The 27782-nt window shown below is 42.6% G+C and overlaps 2 protein-coding genes across 2 annotated transcripts in view; both read left to right on the top strand.

Annotated features, from left to right (window-relative positions):
- Positions 1-7777: 7777 nt before the first annotated feature.
- The window catches only part of GMCL1 (germ cell-less 1, spermatogenesis associated), a 48825-nt gene continuing 28820 nt past the window's right edge, over positions 7778-27782 (top strand). The window contains exons 1-5 of the mRNA XM_049784574.1: positions 7778-8037; positions 15311-15434; positions 18809-18905; positions 19657-19754; positions 27524-27636. Of these exons, the coding sequence (XP_049640531.1) occupies positions 7778-8037; positions 15311-15434; positions 18809-18905; positions 19657-19754; positions 27524-27636 (692 nt within the window). The remainder of the gene's footprint in view (positions 8038-15310; positions 15435-18808; positions 18906-19656; positions 19755-27523; positions 27637-27782) is intronic.
- LOC126024619 (dnaJ homolog subfamily C member 2-like) lies at positions 23827-25560 on the top strand. The gene has a single exon (XM_049785054.1). It carries the CDS (start codon positions 23871-23873, stop codon positions 25509-25511), a length of 1641 nt encoding a protein of 546 aa, XP_049641011.1. The 5' UTR covers positions 23827-23870; the 3' UTR covers positions 25512-25560.

Raw genomic sequence — 27782 nt, 5'->3', positions numbered from 1 at the left:
TTTTCAGGAGACAAAGCTTTGTCTGACCTACTTTGAGCATTCCCTTATATGGATTAAGTAAATTATTTAATGTTTTTTAAGGTGATCCAGTTTGCATAGCTCTCTTCACCTGACCACAGCTGCTAAATTAAAATTAGAATGGGTATAAGCTAGAATTCATAAGGTTTAATTAGAACATGTGTCTCCTGATAAGGAAATAAGTCCTCTAGTTTTTCCATCTAAGAATTCTCCCACAGGAGTTTTGAATCAACAAGAATGAATAGTGGAAAATGGATATTTTTGCCTCATATGCAACAAAAGAGAACAGAGACTTTTTTAGATAAAATTGGAAAAATTTTAACCAATGGGTCCAACCTACTTTATGATGGGAATAATAATTGTAAAGTGGGCTACTGGGGCCCACTATAAAAGTGTGGCAGACACCATATTTCTCTGTCCAGAGAGTGGAAGTAGAAGCAGACTCAATTATTGAAGGATGTATAGAGTGAGCTAAATATTGGAGAGAATAGACAAACTTTTTTTTGAAGTAGACGAAAAAAAAATTTTTATTTTGGTGTTTGAGCCACAACCGGTGACATTAAGGGGTTACTCCTGGCTATGTGCTCAGAAATTGTTCCTGGCTTGGGGGGACCATATGGGACACTGGGGGATCGAACATCTGTTTGTCCTAGGTTAGCGCGGGCAAGGCAAATGCCCTACCACTTGCGCCACAGTTCTGACCTCTAAATAGACAAACTTTTTTTTTTTTTTTTTTGGTTTTTGGGCCACACCCATTTGACACTCAGGGGTTACTCCTGGCTATGCATTCAGAAATCGCCCTTGGCTTGGGGGGACCATATGGGATGCCGGGGGATCGAACCGCGGTCCATCCTACACTAGTGCTTGCAAGGCAGACACCTTACCTCTAGCGCCACCTTCCCGGCCCCGATAGACGAACTTTTAATGAACTTTTATACAGCCACAATGCATCTAAGGAATGAAGCTAAAGTATTTATTATGCTCATAAGTATTTATATGTGCTCATTCTTTCTTACCAGGAAAAACTATCAAAGGAAATGCTGTAATAGACCAATTATAATTGATAATGTTCAAAAGGCTAGTTTAGCGTGGCACCAACTAACTCATAGCAATAGTAAAATTCACTGTCATAGGGGCCGGGTAGGTGGCGCTGGAGGTAAGGTGTCTGCCTTGCAAGCGCTAGCCAAGGAAGGACCGCGGTTCGATCCCCCGGCGTCCCATATGGTCCCCCCAAGCCAGGGGCGATTTCTGAGCGCATAGCCAGGAGTAACCCCTGAGCGTCAAATGGGTGTGGCCCAAAAACCAAAAAAAAAAAAAAAAATTCACTGTCGTTGATTTGCAGTTACCAAAGCACAAGCAAGAAAATTTGTTGCCTTTGCCCAACTTGGGCTTCTATGGTTTGTCCTCCAATGACCCCTGGATTAATCCCCAAAGTAAAAATGGTAATGATAGATGTCACTTGTGTCTTATCTTTTGGCAACAGACTGTTCAAGATTTTTTTATAGGATCAATCTTTATTTAGAGAACAAGCAAAATATGTCATTGACTTTATATGTTCCTGTTTTACGGTTATTGGTGTCCCTAAAAGTTTAAAGACAATGGTCTAGCATATGTGTCTGAAAAACTTAAAACATCTATTGGCATCCCTTATAAAGCTATGTAGAAAGAGCCAAAGCTTCACTAAAAGCTCCATTACAAAAAATAAAAGGGGAGAACAGGAATTCTAGAAGCAACAAATATATAGCCTTTTTTGGGTTTTGGATTTTGGGCCACACCCAGCACTCAGGGGTTCCTCCTGGCTCTGCATTCAGAAATTACTCCTGGCAGACTGAAGTATGAATTAAATTAGTAAGAGTCCTTTTTTTTTTTTTCAACCACACCCGGCTATGCTCAGGGGCTATTCCTAGCTTTGCTCAGGACGCCTTCCTGGCATGCACAGGGGCCATGTGGGATGCCGTTGACCGAACTCAGGTCGAGCACATGCAAGGCATGCCCTACCTGCTGTTCTATCTCTCTGGCCCCAGTAAGAATCCTTGATGGAGGTGGGTGATGGTGGATGAAGGATGAGGCCTTTCTTGGCCTGTCCAGCGCATGTACCCCCTTCCTTCCAGCTAGTCTAAGGGTTCAGGATATTGGCAAGGAAATGATCCACAAGCAGTCAGTAGAAGTTAGGAGACAAGCAGCTTTTTTTTTTTTTTTGGTTTTTCAGGCAACACTTGTTTGATGCTCAGGGGTTACTCCTGGCTAAGCACTCAGAAATTGCCCCTGGCTTGGGGGGACCTATGGGGTACCGGGGGATCAAACCATGGGGGATCAAAAGCTAGCACTTTCAAGGCACACAGCTTACCTCTAACGTCACCTCGCTGGCCCCAGGAGACAAGTAGCTTTATTATTAAGGCCCTAGCCACCATGTGTGGCTCCTAAGCTAAGCAGCCTCTCTGCATCCAACCATCTCTCATCTCCTCATTCTACTTTATTCTCTTTAGGCTTCTTGCTGCCTCTCTTGCTGAATCTCTCTGAATCTCCCTTTGCCCCTGAGGAAACCCCTTTGTTACCTTCCATAGACCCCACCCAGATATGGAAGAGTCTCCCTCTCCAGGAGAGAGAAGTTGGGGGAGAGGTTACAGCAGACTTGGGGGACCATCTGGGATGCTCTTCTGCTGCATGCAAGGCAAATTATTACTCTGGCCCCTATAAAACCTTTATAATTTAAATTATTTTGTTCTTAGAGGAAAAGAAAAAAACTAGCAAAGGCTAGTAATAAAATCCAAATTAATCAACCTATTTGGTTTATGTATGAAGAAAAATAAAAGTGGAAAAAAGAATGGGTGTAGTTTGGGGAAGAAGGTATGCGTGTATTTTTTTTTTTTTTTTGGGTTACACCCATTAGCACTCAGGGGTTACTCCTGTGCTCAGAAATTGCTCCTGGAAGGCACGGTGGATCTAATGGTATGCCGGGAATCAAATCACTGTTGGTCCTGGATTGGCTGCGTGCAAGGCAAACACCCTACCACTGTGCTATCTCTCTGGCCCCTGTGCTTATATTTTTACAGGAAAAGATGACCAACCTGACCCATAAGATTCAAGGAAGTGGGCATGGAGGTAGGGCATTTGCCTTGCCTGCAGAAGAATGGTGGTTCAAATCCTGGCATCCGATCACCCCATATGGTCCCCCGAGCCTACCAGGAGTGATTTCTGAGCGTTGAGCCAGGAGTAACTTACCCCTGAGTGCTGCCAGGTGTGACCTAAAAACCAAAATAAATAGATAAATAAATAAATAAATAAATAAATAAATAAATAAATAAATAAAAAAAAAAAAAGATTCAAGAAAGTGATGGAAAAGACCCATCCAGCATCACTGCTCACTAGGGGACGATTGAAGAAATTGGTCTAGGAGACAGAAATAGTATTGATCTAAACTAATACTAGTAAACCATCAATCACTATTTTTCTAGCTGTGATTGTCATTTTGAATATGTTGGTAAGTTATGCAGGTGAGCTAATGCAGGTAGTGGAATATACCACTTTGGCATTCTAATGAATTCTAATGAATTAATATTAAATTGAATGTTCAATACGTGTGGCTCTAGAGGCCCAGAAAAAAATTATTTAGAAATTGAATGTGTCTCAATTTATTTACACTTTTGGATTTACAATCAATAAAGCCGAAGAAAAGCATTATTGCAAAATTGAAGGTCATATTTGATCTCAAGCCTCATTAACACTACAAATAAAAATTAAGCCTTAGAGCTGTTAGGCTCTCCTTTAAATGGCCTGGATTGTTAAATACATTTTGGCTAGATTTTTTGATGACTTGTGGGCATAAACCTATTGAAGAAATTGAATGTGGTTTCTTTCACTAAAATAATCAAAGTACATTTCATATAAATTTGTGTAAAAATACCTTATGTTGGGGCCAGAGAGATAGCATAGAGGTAAGGCGTTTGCCTTTCATGCAGAAGGACGGTGGTTCGAATCCCGGCATCCCAAATGGTTCCCCGTGCCTGCCAGGGGCGATTTTCTGAGCGTAGAGCCAGGAGTAACCCCTGAGCGCGGCTGGGTGTGACCCCAAAACAACAAAAACAACAACAACAAAAACTTATGTTGGGCCGGAGAGATAACTCAGCGGTAGGGCATTTGCCTTGCATGCTGCCAACCCCGGAAGGATCTGGTTTGGTTTCTGGCATCCCATATGGTCCCCCAGCCTGCCAGGGGCGATTTCTGAATGCAGAGTCAGGAGTGGCCCCTGAATACCTCTGGGTGTGGCCAAAGAACCAATCAACCAATCAATGGATAAAGTTTAAAAAAAATTTCATTTTACCTTCATAGGAAAGTTGATAAGGAGAAAGAAACTTTGGTTTGTGCCTCTTGCAAACTATTCACTTCCTTGAATTCAGGCATATCATTTAAAGCTACATACGGGCATATTATTTAAAGCTGGCTCTTTGCTTACTTAAAGCCCGAGGAGCTTTTTGGATACTAGTTAAACTTCCCAGGGCTTGGAAGGATTCCCCATGGATGTATACTTTGGAAAGCTTAAGATACTGAAAAAAAAAATGTCAGAAGTTTTATATCAATGCTATTTTGGGGACTCAAGAAATTAGTAGCATTTAACTGCTGCTGCAACTCTCACTGGAACTGCGCTCCACAAGGGTATCCAATCATCCATTTTGTAGAAAATTGGCATTAAAATGCGAGTTTATTATGGCTTCAGTAACAACAATTTGGTGCTAAAACCATTACTCAAATTTGTAGCAAACCGTGGTTTTTCTAGGGGATGAGATTAAAAAAAAACTTACAACCCAAAGTGCATCTAAAATGTGAATGGAACTTTACCCAATTTTGTGTAACTCCCAAAATTTATAATGAAACAGCATTCTTGGGAGCTAATTAAAAAAATACTTGCTTAGTCAAGGAAATAGTTCTCATGATATACAGCTTTTGCAACAAGAAATATTTGATACTTTCTCTCAAAGTAAAAGTCCTCTCTAGCAGCGATCTACTTGGAAGCATGATGGATGGTATTGCTGATCCATTAAAATTTTCCCATTTTGGGCCCGGAGAGATAGCACAGCAGCGTCTGCCTTGCAAGCAGCCGATCCAGGACCTAAAGTGGTTGGTTCGAATCCCGGTGTCCCATATGGTCTCCAGTGCCTGCCAGGAGCTATTTCTGAGCAGACAGCCAGGAGTAACCCCTGAGCACCACTGGGTGTGGCCCAAAAACCCAAACCCACCCCCCCAAAATTTTTTTTCCCATTTTGTGATTTTAGTAGTTGTTCTTTTTATCTTAATCATTCTATCTTTACTGTTATGTGTCGTCTTGAGGAGCCACTGCAGAGTTCAAGCAGACAAGACTGAGATGTCAAGCATTGCAAAATTACTCGCCCCTGAAGAATATAAAAGAAGGGACATTAAGTCAGATATGAAGACATCCAAGAATTAAACAAAGATTAGCTAGTTTATAGTTGATGTAGTTGATAGTGTGAGGGGAGGCACAGAGAAAGATCTGAGGGCTAAATTACCTGAACACCCTGGTGTGGGGGGGAGTTCTGTATAGACTTTTATCTGCCATCCCTCCCCACCTCCCAGAGGAAGATAATCTTCAGATTTTACCTTAGCTTTCTCTTTCTTCACATTCCCTTATAAAATGTAAAAGCCCTCTTAGCTTAGTTAGCATTAGTTAGGAACTTGGTACCCTCCCATCTTCCTATGACTGATTATTCCTGAACAATAATGTCCTATATGGAGGACAGTCGGAACCCTCAGAACACAAGTTATGTCTGTCTTGTTTTTTTTTTGGGGGGGGGCACACCCGGTGATGCTCAGGGGTTACTCCTGGCTGTGCTCAGAGATTTCTCCTGGCTTGGGGGACCTATGGGAATCGGAGTGGATCAAACACAGTCTGTCCTAGGTCATGTGCAAGGCAAATGTCCTACCACTGAGCCACCTCTCTGGCCCCTGTCTTGTTTTCTTAATCCTCTCAGTGCCACTGCTTCAGGCCCGTTTACCTGGGGCTGACTCTGGCAAATAACATAGGCCAAGATGCATAGGATTTCTGCCTTAAATCATTTGTTTTCCAAGAATGAATCAAAGCAAGTAGGATAGCTACGGATGCATCAAGCTTGTGGTGGTTTTATTGCATTACTCTAGTTGAACAACTCATTATATATTTCCTTTAAAATATTTTACTATACAAATTTTGTTTCGTTTTGGGGTTTGGCAGACCCAGTGATAGGCTTACTCCTCACTCTGAACTCAGGAATCATTACTGGGCAAGACTTGGATGACCATATAGTGACTGAGATTGATTGAACCCTGGTTGGCAACATGCATGTCAAATGCCAAACCCACTGCATTATCACTCCCTCCCAATACAGATTTTACTTTACAGTAGCAGACGGGGCCAGAGATGTAGCTCAGTGGCAGAGCACTTTCTCGAGTGTGAGCCCCTGGGTTTGATTCCTCATACCCAAAAGAAAAACGAAATCAGAAAAAGACACTGAGAGTCCATAGCAAGGGCAGACAGACACATGTGGTTTGTACCATGTAGTTTGTAACCAGACACATGTAGTTTGGTAGCCCAAGTCTCAAGACAGTTTAAACTTCAACAATCTGGGTACTGGGTGGCAAAAGGGAGGAAAGGAGCTCAAAAACCTTCACTACAATCCACCTGAAAGGCTCGTGGGTTGATGTGTAAGACAACTGGCTCAGCAAAACACATTCTAGGTTCCCCTCCTTTAAAAGCTTCTTCCCATTTCCATAACATTTAAACCTCAAAGCTGTTTGAGAAGGACGGAGGGAGAGAGGGGAAAAGAGGGGGTAAGAAAGAGAAGCAAACACACAAAATGCTACATTCATCATGCAAACACACATACAACACCCCACATACAAACGCACCACGTCATTCCTCAAACACACAAACACTCCATTCGCCACACAAACACCGGCACAAACGCCCCAGTATCCTTGCAAAACAAATGCACACATCCAAACACATTCAACACTTCACTCCCCACGCCAACATACACAAAACAGTCCACTCCTCGCGCTGACACATCCAGCACACCACTATCCTTGCAAGCAAAGACACAACACTCCTCTCACATTGCAACACAAAACACTCCATTTGCCATGCAAAACACACATACACAACACACCACCCGCCACACACACACACACACACACACACACACACACACGCACACATAGCCCCACTGGCCGTGCAGACAGACACAAGGCCCCAACTCCGAGCAAACACAGACAAAACGCTCCACACCCCATGCCAACACATCCAGCGCACCACTATCCCTGAAAGCAAACACACACACACACACACACAGACAAACACACACACGCCGCCCCACTGGCCGTGCAAACAGACACAAGTCCCCAGGGACTCCCCGCGATGAAACACACACACGCTCTGCCCACCTCCCCCTCCCACCCGCCACGCGCAACAATCGCTCATCGCGCAGGCGCGGCCCCGCCCCTTCCGGGGGCTCGGCCGACTTGCGCCTGCGCGGTGCGGCGCTAGCGTTCTTGCGCCAGCGGGGCGGGGTCGGGCGAGGTCTCGGTCTGGGTCTGGGTCTGGGTCTCGGGGGGCCGGGCCGGAGCTCGCGGGCGGCGCCGGGGGCGGAGCGCAGGATGGTGGCGGCGGCGCTGTCGGCCGCAACGGCCGGGGCCGCGCGAGGGCGGGCGGCCGCGTAGGCAGCGGCGGGGAGCGGGCCATGGCGGAGGCCTGAGGCGGCCTGGGAGGGCGATGGGCTCGCTGAGCAGCCACCACCCCGGGCGGGCGCGGGCGGCGGCGGCGGCGGAGGCGGCGTCGGGCCGGAGAGCCGAAGCGGGCGGCGGCGGCGGCGGGGACTCGGCCGGGCCGGGCTTGTGCTACTGCCCGGGCAGCCGCAAGCGCTCGCGGAGCGGCGGCGGCTTCTGCTACTGCCACCCCGACTCGGACAGCGACGACGACGACGCCGGCGACGAGGGCGACGAGCAGCAGCGGCTGCTCAACACCCCCAGGAGGTCGGTCGCCCGCCCGCCCGCCCGCCCGCTCGCTCCCTCGGGCTGCGGGGCTGCCCGGGTCGAGGCTCGTCCCCCGATGTGCCCGGGCCCTCAGGGGAAAGGGATACGGGGCGCCCCTTTCTCACCCCCGGGTTTCTCCCGAGTGCAAAGCAGAACCTCCACCTGCAGCTGCATGCAGGAGGAGGTCGAGCACCTGGGGGGACCGTGGCTCGCTCGTCTATCCTCTGCCTCTCTTTCCCTTCGCAAAGTTGGAAGCGAACCGAGTGGGGCCGGAGAGATTACATAGAGGTGGGGCTTTTGCCTTGCACGCAGAAGGATGGTGGTTCGAATCCCGGCGTCCCATTTGCTCCCCCGAGCCTCGCAGGAGTAATTTCTGAGCGTAGAGCCAGGAGGAACCCCGGGGTGAGACCCCCCCCCCCAAACAAAAACAAAAAACAAACAAGATGTTGAAGGGAGTGAATGTGGCCTATAAAGAATGTGTTTTTATCCAAGCACCCAAGAAAGGTGAAGGTGACTTTTGGTTTGGTGGGAAAGGTGAGCTTTTGGAGTTGCTTCTAGGTGGACTTTTAAAAAGAAGAAAAACAACTAAACCTTTTTTTTTGGGGGGGGGTCACACCTGTCATTGCTCAGGAGGTTACTCCTGGCTCTACGCTCAGAAATTGCTCCTGGCAGGCTCCTGGGGGGGAGGGGGACCATATAGGATGCTGGGATTCCAACCACCATTCTTCTGCATGCAGAGCAAACGCCCTAACTCCATGCTATCTCTGGCCCCTCTTCCTTTCTTTCTTGCTTTTTGCTTTGTTTTGGTTTTTTTTTTTGGTCACACCTGGCAGTGCTCAGGGGGTTACTCCTCGCTCTAGGCTTAGGAGTCACTCCTGGAAGGCTCGACCATATGGGATAACCAGGATTTGAAACACTGTCCATGCAAGGCAAATGCCCTACCTCCATGCTATCTCTCCGCCCCCACAACTAAACCTTAAGAATGATTCCTAGTTGGGCAAGACAAGTGCTACAGAATTTTTAAACAAATGCATCGTTAAATAACCCTGTCAATAGCTTCATTTATAAAATTCTCAGTTTTGAGAGTGGAGCGATGGCACAACAGCAATAGGGCATTTATTTGCTTTGCACACAGCCGATCCAGGATGGACACAGACCTGGGTTCAATTGTTGGCATTTCATGTGGTTTCCCCCCAACACTCCCCAGCTTGCCAGAAACGATTTCTGAGCATGGAGCCAGGAGTAAACCCTGTGACAGCTGCTGGGTGTGGCCCCCCCAAACCAAAATAAAATAAAACCTCAGCCTTATGCTGGAGTAAATTGTTGGGTTACCTTTTTAGGACAGTAGGTGTAGTCTAATTTAAGAACTCAGTTTATGAATTCTCGTTTGTTTATACCACCTCGCCCTTATTTTTCCTCAATAAGCTGGAGACAATAATTATTCTTTCATATGGGAAAATGCATAATGCACAGTGAGTGTATGTATACAATTCAAGGTGCTTGGTGTACACAGTAAATATAGCAATTTGAGCTGTGTGGAAGGAAAGACCTGCCCCACTCCCAACTCCCTTTTAATCCTGGAGCCCTGGTACACCACCTGGAGTTAGTTGTCCTACCCCTGAGCAAATAATGTTCCTTGATGAATTGGCTCTCTTTGTCAATACAGATGTCTCAGGGCCAGAGCAATATAGCACAGCAGGTAGGGCATCTACCTTGCACGGAGACTGACCAGAGTTTAGTCCCCATTATCCGGTATGATCTTCGAGCCTGCCAGGAGTAACCCGAGTGCTGCCAGGTGTGCCCCCAAAACCAAAACAAAATAGATCTCTCTCTAGCTCTACTAATACAGCTAAAACCACTTTCTGTGTTGTGCTTAAATGGATTATTATATTTTTCTTTCTTTTTTTTTTTTTTTACATAATGTTCTTTTGGTTGGGTAGGGGTTGCTTTTTAGTCTTTGCTGCTGGTATCACTGGCCTCACACAAGTAAGGCAAGCACTCTTACGTGTATATTTGCATTTAAAATAGGCATCTTAAAACATCTTTTAGTTGGGTCTTGATTTTTTGTTTTGTTTTGTTTTTGGGTCACACCCAGCGCCACTCAGGGGTTACTCTTTTTTTGTGTGTGTGGTTTTTGGATCACACCCGGCAGTGCTCAGGGGTTATTCCTGGCTCCACGCTCAGAAATTGCTCCTGGCAGGCACGGGGAACCATATGGGATTCAAACCGATGACTTCCTGCATGAAAGGCAAACGCCTTGCCTCCATGCTATCTCTCCGGCCCCTCGGGTTACTCTTGGCTCTATGCTCAGAAATCGCTCCTGGCAGGCTCCTGGGACCAGATGGGATGCTGGGATTCGAACCACCATCCTTCTGCATGCAAGGCAAACGCCTTACATCCATGCTTTATCTCTCCGGCCCCCGATCTTTTTTTTTTTTTTTAAGGTTTTGGGACCAATACCTGAAGATGCTCATATTACTCCTGGCTCTGCTCAGTAATCACTCCTAGTGAGCTTAGCATGTTAGGGATTGAACCTAGGTCAGCTGTGTGCAAGTCAAGCACCTTGCCTGCTGTACTATCTCTCCATCCCCTTGATTTTTGTTTAATGTAATAGATTAATCTCTGCCTTTTAATTTGTTTTTAGACCACTTACATTTAATGTATTTGTTGAAATTGTGTGTCTGGGTACATTTGAAAGAGAATCCACACAGTTTAGGTGTAGTCTAAATTCAATGGGATCATTATAAACTAGGAATCAGTAGGTAACTTCCACATGCTAAAGTTGACTAAGGTAAAGAGAACTTCCTTCAAGTTACAGAAATAAGGCTGGAGTGGTCTGGTAAGCTGCATGCAGCTGGCCTAAGTTCCCAAATAGTCCCAAATAGATGCCCAGCATCCCAAATAGTCCTCTGAGTGTACCAGGAGTAGTAATTCCTGAGTGTAGAGCCAGGAATAAGCTTTGAGAACAGCCATGTGTGGCCTCAAAACAAAAAGATAGAAATGAGGCTATGGGGGCCGAGAGATAGCACAGCGGCAGTGCATTTGCCTTGCAAGTGGCCGACCCAGAACCAACTGTGGTTCAAATCCCGGCATTCCATATGGTCCCCCGTGCCTGCCAGGAGCAGTTTCTGTGATGAGAGCCAGGAGTAAACCCCGAACGCTGCCAGGTATGGCCCCAAAACAAAACAAACAAAAAAGAAATAGAGGCTATGGGAGCAATACTACAAGTAAAGCTGATACAGAATACCTAAAGAAGGAGTATATTTGAAATAGTTCTCCCAAACATTTATTTGTTGATGGAGGGATGTCTGGAACTCACAGGATGAAGGTTGCACTGATGTTGCAGGAATCTACTCGCTAGGATATCAACAAAACTAGCTTAGAGCCCTTGGCCTACAAAACTGAAAACATTCAGTCTAGACTAGACTTTTACAGAAGCTTTACCAACACAACCCTGGAACCACCTGTATTGACCAGAATGGAAAGTCTTATATAAAGCAAAGCTTTACTAGAAAATGTTTATCACATCAATAGCTGGATTGTGAAATTAATGGTGATTAAATGAAATATTCCTGAATCTTATCATTAGCATTGATAATATATACAGAATGTCCATCACAGAAATAAAAGAAATACCAGATTTTAGTTGGTTTAGATTAGTGAGAGATGCCTGATTCCCAAACAAGGATGTATAAATCATACTTTATGGGTTCATTGTTACATCCTCCTATTTTTATCTTGGAAGAAATTTCCTGAGAGGAGTGCCACCGCTCCACTTTGTGGCCACCCACATCTGCTAGCCAATGAACCCCACCATAACACGTAGGAAAAAAAACACACTAAAAGTGTGACAATGAGGAAACAACGCAGGCCAACACCAGGCATAGAAAATGAAGATGGCAGCTCTGATGACCCAAAACTACCAACCACCTGGTTAGCCTCTAAGATAAGGAGTTTAAAGAAAAAATATGAAGGATTTTCATAGAACTCAAAGAAACCATAGAGTTGAACGGACCACAAATAAGAATCTAGAGGATGGGGCCAGAGCAATGGTGCAAGCGGTAGGGCGTTTGCCTTGCGCGTGCTAACCTGGGACAGACATCCCATATGGTCCCCCAAACCAGGAGCCATTTCTGAGTGCATAGCCAGGAGTAACCCCTGAGCATCACCGGCTGTGGCCTAAAAAGCAAAAAACAAAACAAAACAAAAAAAAAAACAAGAGGGATTGAAAGTAGAAATCAGAAAACTCAAAACTGAAATAACAGGACTGAAAAATTTAGTAGATGAAATGAAAATCTCAATGGAAAACCTCTCAAACAGATATCAGCAGCAGCTGGAAGAAATTTTCTAATAGCATAGTTAAATAGATCCCCCCCCCAAGCTTGTTTTTCACATACTTAAAATCTCTTGCATTCACTTGGGGGGAGTGGTGCTGGAGAGATAGTACAGTGTAGATGGCCAACCCTAATTCAATCCTCCAGCATACTGAATGGCCCCATGAGCCCCTTCAAGAGTGAATCTCACAGATGTGACCAAAACCAGAAAAACAAGCCCCAAAATCTGTGGGTTTGTTATTGGGAGGGGAGGGACATCATTGGTTCTCTCTGTTTTGAGTCACACATGACGTGCTCAGCGCTTACACTTGGCTCATGTTGGGGGACCATTTTTGGTTCTGGAGGTCAAACTCTTGTTGGCCTTGTGCAAGACAAGTGCCTTCTTCCTGTACTATTTCTCTGGCCAGTATTTATGCTTTTCTTTTTCTACATTTTCTAATCTTTCATCTTTATCCCACTATTGGCAGTTAGCAAAAGAGTAACATTTAACTTATCTTCAGGATTCTCCACACACACACTTAAGACTCATCCTCCTCTACAAAATCTAAACCACCCTGGGTACTTCTGCCTAAACCCATTGTTCTCTTGATGTCTGTATTTAGCCTGAAACTTTACCACATCCTTAAGATGGAATCTATTATTGTCAGCAGCCTATCTTCCTATCTTGTTTTCTCAAGATACATTATCAAGTATTTTCCTAAGAAAGTATGAAAAACGGTCATTAAGTGTAGAGCTACTTGATTCAGCGTTGAACTTTGGAAATCTAATTTTCAAAATATTTTCATGTCTTTGATACTTCCAGACAGCATTGTTGATGAGAAATGTGCTAATCTCCGGCTCATCTCCCTTCTGGAATTTTTGGGAGATTTTCCAAGTCTTCAGTGATTTGGAATTTAACTAGAAAATTCCTGAGTGATTTTGTTTTGTGTGTTTGTTTTGGAGCCATCCCCAGTAACTTACCCCAGGCTTACCCCTGGCTCACTGATCAGGGTTCACTCTTCCCAGTGCTGGCAGGGACTCTAATGTTGTGTTGGCCATTGAATCTGGGTCATTTAATTCTGTGTGACTACACACAGGGCAGGCACCTTAACCCCTGTTCTATCTCTAGTTATATTGAATTGGATCATTTTTTTTTTAAATCTTAAATCTTAAATTTGTTTTTGGGCCTTATCCTGTGGTGCTCGGGTTACTTCTGGCTCTGCGCTCACAATCGCTCCTGGCAAGCTCTGGGGATCATATGGGATGCCAGGAATCAAACCTAGATCTGTCCTGGGTTGGCTGTGTGCAAGCAAGACAAACACCCTACCATTATGCTATCGCTCTGGCCCCTTACATTTTTTAAAATTTAAACCTTGTGATTTACAAAGTTATTTATAGTTGGGTTTTAGACATGCAATGCTTCAGGACCAATTCCCACCACCAGTGTTCCCAGAGTCCATCCCGTGACACTACCCCCTTTCCCAACCTGCCAGCATAGCAGGCCTGTTTTTAATTTTATTGCTAAAGTTTGGGTCTCATGATTTCATAGTTGTTGACTTTAGCTTGGATATTTAGTTTTGTTTATTTTTAACGCCACCAATGCACCTGAGAGTCCTTAGCCCATGTCCCCCATCATTTTATATTTGTATTTCTCCTCCACACAGTTTCTTACTTTCTCACTACTCTGGGGCTTACTGTATTCTCAACACCCCCCTTTAAACCATTGCATTTCTTCATGTAGTTATTCTAAATACCACATATAAGTGATATTTATCCTTCTCTTCTAACTTTAACATTATATCTTCCAGTTTCATCCATGAAAAACCATGATTTACAAGTTACTCATAGTTGAGTTTTAGGCATAATGTTCCCACATACTTTGATCCCATCACTGCTGTCAGCTTCCTTATCCCAGTGTCCTCAGGTTCCCTGCCATCCTCCAGCCTGCATCCTTGATAGGCATTTTGTTTGTTTCTTTCTTTTTGGATCACACCCGGCAGCACTCAAGGTTACTCCTGGCTCTACGCTCAGAAATCGCTCCTGGCAGGCTTGGGGGACCATATGGGATGCCAGGAATTAAACCCAGGTCCGTCCCAGGTTGGTCATATGCAAGGCAAATGCCCTACCGCTGTGCTATCTCTCTCCGGCCTCTCAGCTGACTTTTTAATTTAAAAAATTTAAGTGTCGGGGCCGGAGAGATAGCATGGAGGTAAGGTGTTATCCTTTCATGCAGAAGGATGGTGGTTCGAATCCCGGCATCCCATATGGTCCCCTGTGCCTGCCAGGGACGATTTCTGAGCATAGAACCAGGAGTAACCCCTGAGTGCTGCCGGATGTGACCCCCCCCCCAAATTTTTAAGTTATTACAGCTATAGTACAGGTGGATGGGGCATTTGCCTTGCATATGGCTGACCTGGTTTGATACCCAGCATTCCATGTGGTCCCCCAAGCTTGCCCAGAGTGATTTCTCTGAGTGCAAAGCTAGGAGTAACCCCTGAACACTGCCAGGTGTGACCCCCAGAATCAAAACAAAAAAAATTTTAAGTATTTTTTTTCTTCTTTCATTCTACACCTAGGGCCATTTCCTTTTTTTGTTTGTTTTTGTTTTTGGGCCACACCCGTTTGACACTCAGGGGTTACTCCTGGCTATGCGCTCAGAAATCGCCCCTGACTTGGGGGGACCATATGGGACGCCGGGGGATCGAACTGGGGATCGAACTTCGGTCCGTCCTATGCTAGCGCTTGCAAGGCAGACACCTTACCTCTAGCGCCACTTTCCCTACCCCTAAACAAGTTCTCTTGATCTCTGTTTGTATTGCCAGTGGCATTTGTTATTTCCTGACTGTTTTTTTACATTCCCTGCATAAGAAAGATCATTTTGTCTGTAAAAGGAATATTTTGAATAACATATGAAGTCATTCTATTTTATACATAAGTAACATTTATATTTCTTTTAACAGGAAAAAATTAAAGAGTACATCCAAATATATTTATCAGACATTATTTTTGAATGGAGAAAATAGTGATATTAAGATATGTGCTCTAGGAGAAGAATGGAGTTTACACAAAATATATTTATGTCAAGTAAGTATTTTGTTTTTCTATTTGAATAACAGAAGTAGTCACTTTTAAAAACTCTTTTAAACCATACTCTCTTTCAGTGCATTTCTTAGTAATCTTCTGCATGAACATTCTTGTTTAAGTTCTCTGGCACAGTGTAATTTATCAGAATTATGGTAATTTCCTTAGTAAAAACTTAGTTTTTTCATTATATTAGTCTAGAATTACCTTGATCATAATTTCAATAAAGAGCATAGGCTAGAGCCATAATACAATGGTTAGGGCACTGGTTTTGCCTGTGAGCAATCTGGGTTCCATCCCTAGCACCAGATATGATTTCCTGAGTAGCACCCAGGAGTGATCTCTGAGCACAACAGAGTGTAATCAAGAACCCCAAAAGCAGACAAACAATAATGGTCATATTTTGAATCATTTTATTGAAAAGATTAGGGGGAAAGTTGAGCCTTAAAATGAAAATCTCTAACATTTTTTTTTTACCCACACTTCCAGTGCCCAGGACTTGGCTCTATACTCAAGGATCACTCCTGGTAGCCACAGGGGACCATATTGGGTGTTGCGGAGTTGCATGCATCTGAGTTAGATGCATGCAAAGCAAGTGCCTTACCTGCCTGCTATATTTTTGGACCAAAAGCATTTTAAAAAAATTGGGAGTCTATACCCAGAGTTGCTCATGGCTTACTCCTAGACTTTGTGAGTTCAGGGGACCATATGGCGTATTAGGAATTGAATCTGGGTCGGATGCATATACAAAGCAAGCATCCTACCAAGTTATGCTATTTCTCCAGACCTGTACATTTGTTATAAATATCATTGTTCAAATTGAATAGATTCATTTGACATGTTGATAAATGTAGTTAAAGTTGACTATGAATAGGAACTTCTTGACTTTATTCTGTCCTGAAAAATGCAGTAAAAGACAAGACTAAAACTATACAGATTTAAATAATTTAGCTAATATACCTATTTAATTCTATGCTAAAAATATTGCCCTCAGGGCCAGAGCGAGATAGGCCACTTGCCTTGCGTGTGGCTGACCCTGGGTCAATCCTCAGTGTCCCTTATGGTCTTCTGAACCCACCAGGAGTTGATTCCTGAATGCAGAGCCAAGAGGAATCAATGAGTACAGCCAGTGTGTTTCCCCTACCACCCATAAATAAATATCGCGCTCTCCCATTTCATTTAAAAGATTCGTAATGCTCAAAATGGAAGCAAATGTTGCTCTAATGGCTGCAGTATTAGCTTGTTATAGGTGCTAAGAATTGTTCTAAGCAATGGGAATAAGCAGTTTGGTTCTTATCCTATGGCGCTTACATTTTCCTATTTTCCCATTTTCCCCTTTCACAGTAATTTCTTTGACAGTAAGTATATATTGTAGTGCTAAAGGTTCAAGCCCATTGCACCCTCACACATGTGCAAGGCATGTGCTCTATTTCTGACCACACCCCCAGTTTTGAGATAAGATTTTGGGAGTGAAGGGGCCCGAGAAATAGTATATTGAGTACGGTGCTTGCCTTGCATGTAGCTGAACTGGATTTGATTCCTGCACACCACATGTTCCCCCAGCTCCATCAGGATTGATCCCAGAGCAGCAGAGTCGAAAGTAAACTCTGAGCACTACCGGGTGTGTAGGGAGATGGGCTGGTTCCGTTACATAGAAATTTCTCTTGGTTGGTGCTCAGAGAACTGTATATGGTTCCTAGAATCAAAAGACAAAAGCATCTTAAATGCTGTCCTATCTCTGCTTCCAAGATAAGATTTTTTTTTTTATTTTGGGGGCCACATATGTGGTAGAGGTCGGGTTCGTCCCAGTCAGCCGTGTGCAAGGCAAAAGCCCTACCACTGTGCTATTTCTCTGGTCCCTAAGATAAGATTTTGTTTTGTTTTGTTTTTGGGCTACACCCAGTGATGCTCAGGGCTTACTCCTGGCTATGCGCTCAGAAATCACCCCTGGCTTGGGGAACCATATGGGACACTGGGGGATTGAACTGCCATCCGTCCTGGTTCAGCAGCATGCAAGGCAAACTTACTAAGTGCTGTGCCATCTCACTGGCCCCAAGATAAGATTTTTAAATAAATATCTGAAACACACTTTAGACACCAAGCCAGTCCTACACTCCAACTGGTTAATACTGAACCCATTCTAAAATAATTATAATTATGAAAGATACTTTCTAGAAGGTAACATGTCCATTCTGGTACCTGCCCAAGAAATTCCATGTATTCGAACTTTTTTGAGGGGAGGGGCCACATCTGGCAATGGTCAGGGCTTACTTCTGGTTCTTTTTTTTTTTTTTTTTTTTGGTTTTTGGGCCACACCCAATAATACGCAGGAGTTACTGAAATTGCTCCTGACTTGGGGACCATATGGGACCAGGATCAAACCATGGTCCATACTAGGCTAGCACAGGCAAGGCAGAAGCCTTATGGCTCGCACCACCGCTCTGGCCCCTACTCCTGGTTTTGCACTCAGGGTCACTCCTGGTGGTGCTCTGGACCTTTTGGAATGCCAGGGATCAAACTTCAGTCAACTGAATGTAAGGCAGGCTCCCTAGCCACTGTACTATCACTCTGGCCTCAGGGGCCATTTTTTTTCTTTCAAGTTGGAGCTAAATATTGGGTTTTCCTTGATTTCTTTGCAATTATCCTGTTAACACTTCCTGAATCATGCCACTGAGGTATAGTAAGGACTCAACAAAACAAGGACTAATGGTCATTTTGCCTCCTTAGTTTATATATCTACCATATATGTTATTGTTTATGAGAAATAAATATCGGACTCGGTTCCTAAGTTTGAATTTAGAGTGTCCCTGAGAGGAAAGCATGCAATATACTCATTTTTTTGCTTTGTTTTGGGGCCACATCTGTCAGTATTCAGGGGTCACTGCAAGTGGTGATGGGGAGGGGGAACATGTGGTGTTTGGGATCAAACCTAGATCTCCCACTTGCAAAGCTTGTTGAGCTTTGCAGCTATCTGAGCTCTCTGGCTCCCAAATTATTTTAACTAAGTAAAAAGCCATGAGGTTCAAATAGACATTAAACTTAGATAGTAATATGAGAACTTAGTTTAGTTTTTATTAAATTAGTACTAAACAAAAGTATTGGGCTGGGGCTGGAGTGTATGCTTTGCAGGCAGGAGTTTCAGGTTCATTTCCTGGCACCTTGTGGTCCCAGAGCACTGCCAACTGTAACTCAAGAACCAAAAGTATTTTGATATACCTAAATGTTTTTAATTTCTTTTCTTTTATTAGATGTATTTTACCTTTATTTTTTATCATGTGAAATAATGATTACTTTATTAAGTTACTGAAAGCTAGAAATTGGAAAATAATTTAGAAAACAAAGTATTCAGTAACCGTTTTCTCTCTCTTTTTTTTAAGTCTGGCTACTTTTCTAGTATGTTCAGTGGTTCATGGAAAGAATCTAGCATGAATATTATTGAACTGGAGATTCCTGACCAGAATATAGATATAGAAGGTAACTAACATAATTGTTATCTACTCCACACTAATAAATTATTGAAAGCACTAAGATGTCATTGTATTTGTATTTAATGATTATTTGGGGAGATCTTTAGAAACTTTTCCCAGGCCAGAGTAATAGCACTGCTGTAGGATGTGTGCCTTCTTGCACATGGCTGACCCGGGACGGACCCAGATTCAGTTCCCAGCATCTCATATGGTCCCCAAGCCTTTTAAGAGCAGTTTCTGAGCATAGAGCTAGAAGTAACCCCTGAGCGCTGCCGGTGTGACCCAAAAACAAAAATGAAAAAGAAACCTTTCCCAAATGTATCATAATTCTGATCATTTATGTCAAGATTGGATGTAGAGGGGGCCAGAGAGATAGCACAGCTGTGGGACTTTTGTCTTGCACACAACCATTCCAAGATGACTGTGGTTTGAATCCCGGCATCCCATATGGGTCTCCTGTGCCTGCCAGGACCAATCTGAGCACAGAACCAGGAGTAACCCCTGAGCACCGCTGGGTGTGAGCCAAAACAAAACAAAACAAAAAGATTGGATGTAGTCAGCCTAGCTCTGTTTGGTAGACTGAATAGAAATCTATCACATTGTTATTAAATATCACCAACCAGTACTGTTACCCATATTTTTGTCTTTTATGTACACAACTAAATTTAGAAAAATGTGTGAAGATTGTCATTTGATTTCTCAAAATGTTTCTGTAGTATAACTGTTACTACATATCTGTAAATCTATTTCTCTTTCAGCCTTGCAGGTTGCATTTGGTTCATTGTATCGAGATGATGTCTTAATAAAGCCCAGTCGTGTTGTTGCCATTTTGGCAGCAGCTTCTATGCTGCAGTTGGTAAGTATTCATCTTAATTACAGAAAGAATCATAGTTGTATCTTTGTCTCAGAGAGTCTATTCCACAAAGAGAAATAGAGCTTAGCTCTTTAAATCTTTAAAATAAAAACCAAACATGTAAATTGTCATTTAAAATACTGGGCCAGGGGTCGAAGAGAGAGCACAGCAGCGTTTGCCTTGCAAGCAGCCTATCCAGGACCTAAGGTGGTTGGTTCGAATCCGGGTGTCCCATATGGTCCCCTGTGCCTGCCAGGAGCTATTTCTGAGCAGATAGCCAGGAGTAACCCCTGAGCACCGCTGGGTGTGGCCCAAAAACAAAACAAAACAAACAAACAAAAAAATACTGGGGCCAGAGAAAGATAGCACAGCAGTAGGGTGTTTACCTTGCATGCAGCGACCTGGGAGGGACCCAGTATGATTCCCGGTATTCCATATAGTCCCCCAGCCTGCTAGGGGTGATTTCTGAGTGCAGAGCCAGGAGTAATCTCTGAGCACTGCTGGGTGTGGCCCAAAAACCAATCAATCAATCAATAAAGTTTAAAAAAATAAAATATTGGGGCCGGGCGGTGGCGCTGGAGGTAAGGTGCCTGCCTTACCTGCGCTAGCCTAGGAGACGGACCGCGGTTCGATCCCCGGCGTCCCATATGGTCCCCCAAGCCAGGAGTGACTTCTGAGCGCATAGCCAGGAGTAACCCCTGAGCGTTACCGGGTGTGGCCCAAAAACCAAAAAAAATAAATAAATAAATAAATAAAATATTTAGTTCAAAACTGCATCTATGACTGAAAGGCTCATGTAATTAGCTGTGTAATTGGAAGTTACTTCTTTCCATATATTTTAGTAGGATTATAAATAAAACCTGTCTAAGTATATTTACAGAATCACATAATGTCTGTACTTATCAAGCAGGGAGTTTATCAGTAACTCATTTAGTTTTGGGGGTCTAAAACAGTTTGAGGACTTACTCTGCAAATTTTCCTCTAATGTGTAAACCACATAAAAGTATTTTAAGTTTTGGTAGAATGACAAATTTTCCTTCTCAGTTGAAACCTTTTCAGTAGTACGTCAGACTAATGTAGATCTATAGGTAAATTAAGATATAATACCCTATTTTTTTTAAGATGCCAGCTTTATGGGAAAATAAAATGGGTATTTGTACAAATAAGACAGATAAACTACTGAGATACATACCAAAAACTCAGAACCAAACCAAGTTTTTGTTTGCCCTTCTATTTCTATAATTAATTAGACAAAACCAAAACACAATCTGATGCATTCTTTAGTAGAACATTGTCTTATATTACTACAATAAAGTGCTTTAATGATATTGAAGATGAAATTTTGCTTGATATTTATTAATTTATGATCCATTCTTTTTTTTTCTTTTTTTTTGGGGGGGGGGGTTTACACCTGGCAATGCTCAGGAGTTACTCGTGGCTCTGTGCTCAGAAGTCGCTCCTAGGAGGCTCAGGGGACCACATGAGATGCTGGGATTCGAACCGGGTTCCGTCCTGTGTTGGCCGTGTGCTATCACTCTGGCCCATGATCCATTCATTCAAAGAGTAAATATATAAAATTTTTAGAAGTATTAAAGTTAGTGTACTTTTAATGAAGAAGTAGAAAGTACTGAGTACTATTTTGAATTATTATGATTTGTTTTGGGGGCCACACCCGGCAGTACTTGGGCTACTCCTGCTTCTGCACTCAGAAATTACTTCTAGCAGACTTGGGGTCCATATGGTTTGTCGGGGATAGAACCCTTGTTGGCCACATGCAAGGCAAACATCCTACCTGCTGAGTTACTGCTCTGGCCCCTGAGTAGTATCTTTATTAAACTTTTACTCTCTAGTTGTAATTTTTATGCTTTTCATAGGCATCAAAGTCATGAGAAAAGGGGAAAAAAACAATGATGCCCTCTTGCAACGTGCCTTCCTGAGGAAACACAATTTTTTGAATTTTGATAATTTTTTTAAGATTTATGGGGCCGGAGAGATAGCACAGTTTTAGGGCATTTGCCTTAGACACAGAAGGACGGTGGTTCAAATCTCAGCATCCCATATGGTCCCCCGAGCCTGCCAGGAGCAATTTCTGTGCATAGAGCCAGGAGTAACCCCTGAGTGCTGCCGGGTATGACCCAAAAAACTAAAAAAAGAAAAAGATTTACACAATTAGGGGCCAGAGTGATAGCACAGCAGGAGAGCATTTTCCTTGTATGCAGCCAACACAGGAAGGACCCTGGTTCATTTCTCAGCATCCCATATGGACCCTGAGCCTACCAGGAGCGATATCTGAGTGCAGAGCCAGGAGTAAGTAACCTCTGAGCACTGCTAGGTATGACCCAAAACAAAACAACAACAACAAAAAGATTTACACAATTACTATTTAACTATCTTGTGTGGTTTTTAATCTTTTTTTTAAATTGAATCACTGAGATACACAGTTAACAAAGTTGATCCTGATTTCACCAATGCACATTTCCCACCACCAAAGTCTTGCTTTCCTCCTGTCTTCTCCATTGCCCTCTCCTGTACCAAAAACAAAAACAGCATGACTGTTTGGCAGACATTTTTCTTCTCTCCCTTTTTTCCTTTTAGACCCTGTGGTTTTTAATAATGTAGTAGAAGGAGTATCATGCGTATCACTTTACCTTTCAACACAAGTTCTTATCCAGAATGATCATTTCCAACCACCTTTGGCATTGGTCCCTTCTCTGCCCCAACTGTACTACTCGACTCTTTGTGGCAAGCTTGCTGCCATGGACTGGTCCTCTTGACCCTTGTTTCTATTGTCTTTAGATATTATGATATAATTCCCATACTGTCTTGCTTTATTTTATATCCCTCTTCCTCTGACATATTTCACTCAGCATAATACTCTCCATATTTATTTATATATAAATAAATTTCATGTCTTTTTTCTTCTTAACATTTGTATAGTATTCCACTGTGCTGGTCATCTGTTCTTGGACACTTAGGTTGTTTACAGATTCTGGCTACTGTGAATACTGCTACTGTGAACATAGGAGTGCAGATACCTTTTCTGCATTGTGTTTTTGGATCCCTACTATATACTGTATTTGCTGGCGTATAAGACGACCCCCGAATCTTGCAGTTAAAACATAGGTTTAGGCCTATATTCACTGTATCAAACAGAACATTCCTGTATGTATGCAACTGTATGTACCACAGTGAGCCAATCACAACAAGCAAAGGTTCAAAGATTCTACTGTAATAGACTTCCTTTCTGACTCTGGCCAATCTGAGCAGGCTTTTGACAGTGTAGATTCGGGTCCAGAACATTGTCTAATTTGCATGCATCAAAAGCCTGCTTGGATTGGCTGAGTTAGAGAGGCGGTTCGATCAGCCTTGCAGTGATTGGTGCAGGATTGAGTTGGAAAATTCGTTTTGTGGCAATATTCAGACAATTTTTATTTAGCGGCATCTTGAAACATTTTTTGGGATATACTCGGCGTATAAGACGACCCCCGATTTTCGGTTGACTTTTTTGTTTCTAAAGTCGTCTTATACACCGGAAAACACGGTATTCCTAGAAGCCATATAGCTGGGTCATAAGAGAACTCAATTTCTAGTTCTTTTTGAGGAATATCCATACTGTTTTCCCAAAAGTCTGACCCAGTTGACATTCCTACCAACAGTGAATGAAAGTTTCTTTCTCCCCACATCCATGCCAGCACTAATTATTCTTGTTATTTTCGATGTGTACAGTCTCTGGTGTGAGATAATATCACATTGTTTTGATTTGCATCTTCCTGATAATAATGTGGACACTTTTCATGTGCCTTTTGACCATCTCTATTTCTCTTTTGAGGAAGTGTTTGTTCATCTCTTCCACCCATTTTCTGATGGGGTTAGATGGTTCCTTGTTGAGTTCTACCAGTGCAATATATATCTTATATAGTAGCCCATGTCAGATGGATATTGAATGAATAGTTTCTTGCATTCCAAGAAACAATGATGAAATTCCTCTCACAATGATGAAAACCAGAGATAGAATACTGAAAGTAGCAAGACTAAAAAGGGAAATTATACATAAAGATACATCATTAAGAGTTGTCAGAGGAATCAGAAGATGAAGAATTGCAGTTAGAAGAATTTCCCATGCTGAAAACACTTGATCCCAAAGACTGGAAGAATCAGGATCATTATGCAGTACTTGGACTTGGCCACGTACGATACAAAGCTACACAGAGACAAATCAAAGCTGCCCATAAAGCAATGGTTTTAAAACATCATCCAGACAAAAGGAAAGCAGCTGGTGAACCAATTAAAGAAGGTGATAATGACTATTTTACTTGCATAACAAAAGCTTATGAAATGTTATCAGATCCAGTGAAAAGACGCGCATTCAATAGTGTAGACCCTACCTTTGATAACTCCGTTCCATCTAAAAGTGAAGCGAAGGACAATTTCTTTGAAGTGTTTTCCTCGGTGTTTGAAAGAAATTCCAGATGGTCAAATAAAAAAAATGTGCCTAAACTTGGTGATATGAATTCATCATTTGAAGATGTAGATGCATTTTATTCTTTCTGGTATAATTTTGATTCTTGGAGAGAATTTTCTTATTTAGATGAAGAAGAAAAAGAAAAAGCAGAATGTCGTGATGAGCGGAGATGGATTGAAAAACAGAACAGAGCAACAAGGGCACAAAGAAAGAAAGACGAAATGAACAGAATAAGAACATTAGTTGATAATGCATATAGCTGTGATCCAAGGATAAAGAAATTTAAAGAAGAAAAAGCCAAGAAGGAGGCAGAAAAGAAAGCAAAAGCAGATGCAAAACGGAAGGAGCAGGAAGCTAAAGAAAAACAAAGACAAGCTGAATTAGAAGCGGCTCGATTAGCTAAGGAAAAAGAAGAAGAGGAAGTTAGACAACAAGCCTTACTGGCAAAAAAAGAAAAAGATATTCAGAAAAAAGCCATTAAAAAGGAAAGACAAAAACTTCGGAACTCATGTAAGACTTGGAATCACTTTTCTGACAATGAAGCAGAACGGGTTAAAATGATGGAAGAAGTGGAAAAACTATGTGATCGACTAGAATTAGCAAGTTTACAGTGCTTGAATGAAACACTCACATCCTGTACAAAAGAAGTAGGAAAGGCTGCTTTGGAAAAACAGATAGAAGAAATCAATGAGGAAATTAGAAAAGAAAAAGAGGAAGCTGAGGCTCGTATGCGTCAAGCATCTAAAAATGCAGAGAAATCAACTGGTGGTGGTGGAATTGGCAATAAAAACTGGTCAGAGGATGATCTGCAATTACTAATTAAAGCTGTGAATCTCTTCCCTGCTGGAACAAATTCAAGATGGGAAGTAATCGCTAATTACATGAACATACATTCTTCTTCTGGAGTCAAAAGAACTGCCAAAGATGTTATTAGCAAAGCAAAGAGTCTTCAAAAACTTGACCCTCATCAAAAAGATGACATAAACAAAAAGGCGTTTGATAAATTTAAGAAAGAACATGGAGTGGTGCCTCAAGCAGACAATGCAGCACCTTCAGAAAGATTTGAAGGCCCTTGCACAGATTTCACCCCTTGGACAACAGAAGAACAGAAACTTTTGGAACAAGCTTTGAAAACATACCCAGTAAATACACCTGAAAGATGGGAAAAAATAGCAGAAGCAGTGCCTGGCCGAACAAAGAAGGACTGCATGAAACGATACAAGGAACTTGTTGAGATGGTAAAAGCAAAGAAGGCTGCTCAAGAGCAAGTACTGAATGCAAGTAGAGCCAAGAAATGACTATGACAATCTTTGTGTGTACATTTTTATAATAAAACTGAAAATACCATGCAAGTTTCATTCTTCAACAAAAAAAAAAAAAAAAAAAAAAAGATTTAAAGCAGGGACTGAAGAAATAGCACAGTGGTAGGACATTTGCATGTAGCCAATACAGGTTGGATGGTGATTTGAATCCCAGCATTCCATATGGTCCCTCAAGCCTGCCAGGGGCGAATTCTGAGTGTAGAGCCAGGAGTAACCCCTGAGCACCGCAGGGTGTGACCCAAAAACTGAAAACAAAACAAAAAACAACTCAGACTTGAAGAAAGACATCAGTAGCAACCTAACAATAGTTAGCAACTTCAGCACCTCTCTGTCACCTCTTGCTAGTTCATCCAGGCTAAAACTCAACAAGCATATACTGGCTTTGAAGGAAGAAATGAAAGAGAGGGGCTTAGTGTATAGATGTAGATGTATATGGATAATTTGATGGTGAGTGGGGTATGTAAGAGGAAAGGGGGAGGGGTCTAGAATGACTTCTTTTTTTTTTCTTCTTTATTTGAACATCTTGATTACATAAATGATTGTGATTAGGTTTCAGTCATGTAAAGAACACCCCCTTCACCAGTGCAACATTCCCACCACCAATATCCCCAATCTCCCTCCATCCCACCCCACCCCCACCTGTACTCCAGACAGGCTTTCCAGTAGAATGACTTCTTAATTCATTCAGCATTATAATAGAAAATTTTCTTTTATGTAGCATTTGAACACTAATGTATTCCATGTATTTGATCATACTGTGTTTGTTCTGGGAACATATCTGGCGGTGTTCAGGCTTACGTGGAGTGGGGTGGGGTGGAAGGACTCGGGTCCATTTGTAGTACCAGAAATTGAACACAGATCCACTGCATGCAAGGCAGTTTTCCTACCCCCCTGTACTGTCTCTCCAGCCCCACAATTTTTCTTCTGGTTTAAAATTTTCAGTAAGAAGTTAAAATTGTTTTAAAATATTCTATATGAACATTTACTTTTTAATTGTGAATTAAAAACTATGCTTTAGGTACACATCTTAGATATGATGATTCATATTATTTATTTTCCTAGGTCTTGACTTGATTGATTGATTGGTTGGTTTTTGGGCCACACTTAGTGGCGTTTAGGGGTTATTTCTGGCTCTGTGCTCAGAAATCACTCCTTGCAGGCTCGGGGACCATATGAGATCCTGGAAATCGAATCTGGGTTTGTCCCTGGTCGACCCTGTTTAAAGCAAAAGCCCCACCTCTATACTATCTCTCTGACCCCCAAACTGACTCTAAAGGTTTTTTGCGTTTGGGGTGGAGGGAGCAGATTGGACTACACCCGTGGTGCTAAGAGTCCCATCACTTTGTGACCAAAAACCCCCACCCAGTTCTGTGCTAAGGGATGTGGGTTGTCTCCTGTGGTGCTGGGGATCAAGACTGGCAGCACTGGGTAGGGCCAGTAGCTTACCTCTTAACCTCTTTTGCCCCATATAAAGGAATTTTAATTAGAAAAGAAAAGGCAAAACAGACAGTATGCTGCATAATACAAAAGAAAAAAAACTTAACAGTATTCATCATGTCCAACTGCTTTTACCTCCTCCAAGAATTTGGTTTAATATTTACTGGAGAGTTTGTTTTGGGGGGGTTGGTTTTTTTTTTTTTTTTTTTTTTTTTTTTTGGTTTTTGGGTCACACCCGGCAGTGCTCAGGGATTACTCCTGGCTCCATGCTCAGAAATTGCTCCTGGCAGGCACGGGAACCATATGGGATGCCGGGATTCGAACCAATGACCTCCTGCATGAAAGGCAAACACCTTACCTCCATGCTATCTCTCCAGCTGAGGGGGGTTGGTATTTTTAATGGACTCACTAACGGCTTAGACTTGCTACCTTGACCATGTTAGACTTGCTTTCTGTCTTCCCGTTTTTTGGTTCCACTTGTAAAAACACATGCTCAGCGCACAGTTTTCCCACATGCAATGGACCTTTCCAGTGCTAATTTGTATTTGTAGGATGGTCTAATTCAGCAGTGTGGCGAGACGATGAAGGAAACCATCAGTGTGAAGACTGTATGTAGCTATTACACGTCAGCAGGGACCTATGGATTAGAATCTGTAAAGAAAAAGTGAGTCACCCTTCTTGTTTCTCCTCGTATTCCACTTTTGGGAATTGGGCTGCTTTGGTTTTGTAAGAGAATGTATAGTTATATAAAGGGAGTGAAAGGGGAGAAAAGAGTTAAATTTTGTTAAAAAGTTGTTTTTCAGGTAGGGC

This window comes from Suncus etruscus, chromosome 12 (genome assembly GCF_024139225.1).
Source record: "Suncus etruscus isolate mSunEtr1 chromosome 12, mSunEtr1.pri.cur, whole genome shotgun sequence".
NCBI lineage: Eukaryota > Metazoa > Chordata > Mammalia > Eulipotyphla > Soricidae > Suncus > Suncus etruscus.
The sequence above is the reverse complement of the archived record's forward strand: the minus strand, read 5'-3'. Positions and strand labels throughout refer to the sequence as shown.

Excerpts from the sequence above, each read along its gene's own strand:
- LOC126024619 (XM_049785054.1), top strand. The coding sequence starts at position 23,871 with ATGCTGAAAACACTTGATCCCAAAGACTGGAAGAATCAGGATCATTAT.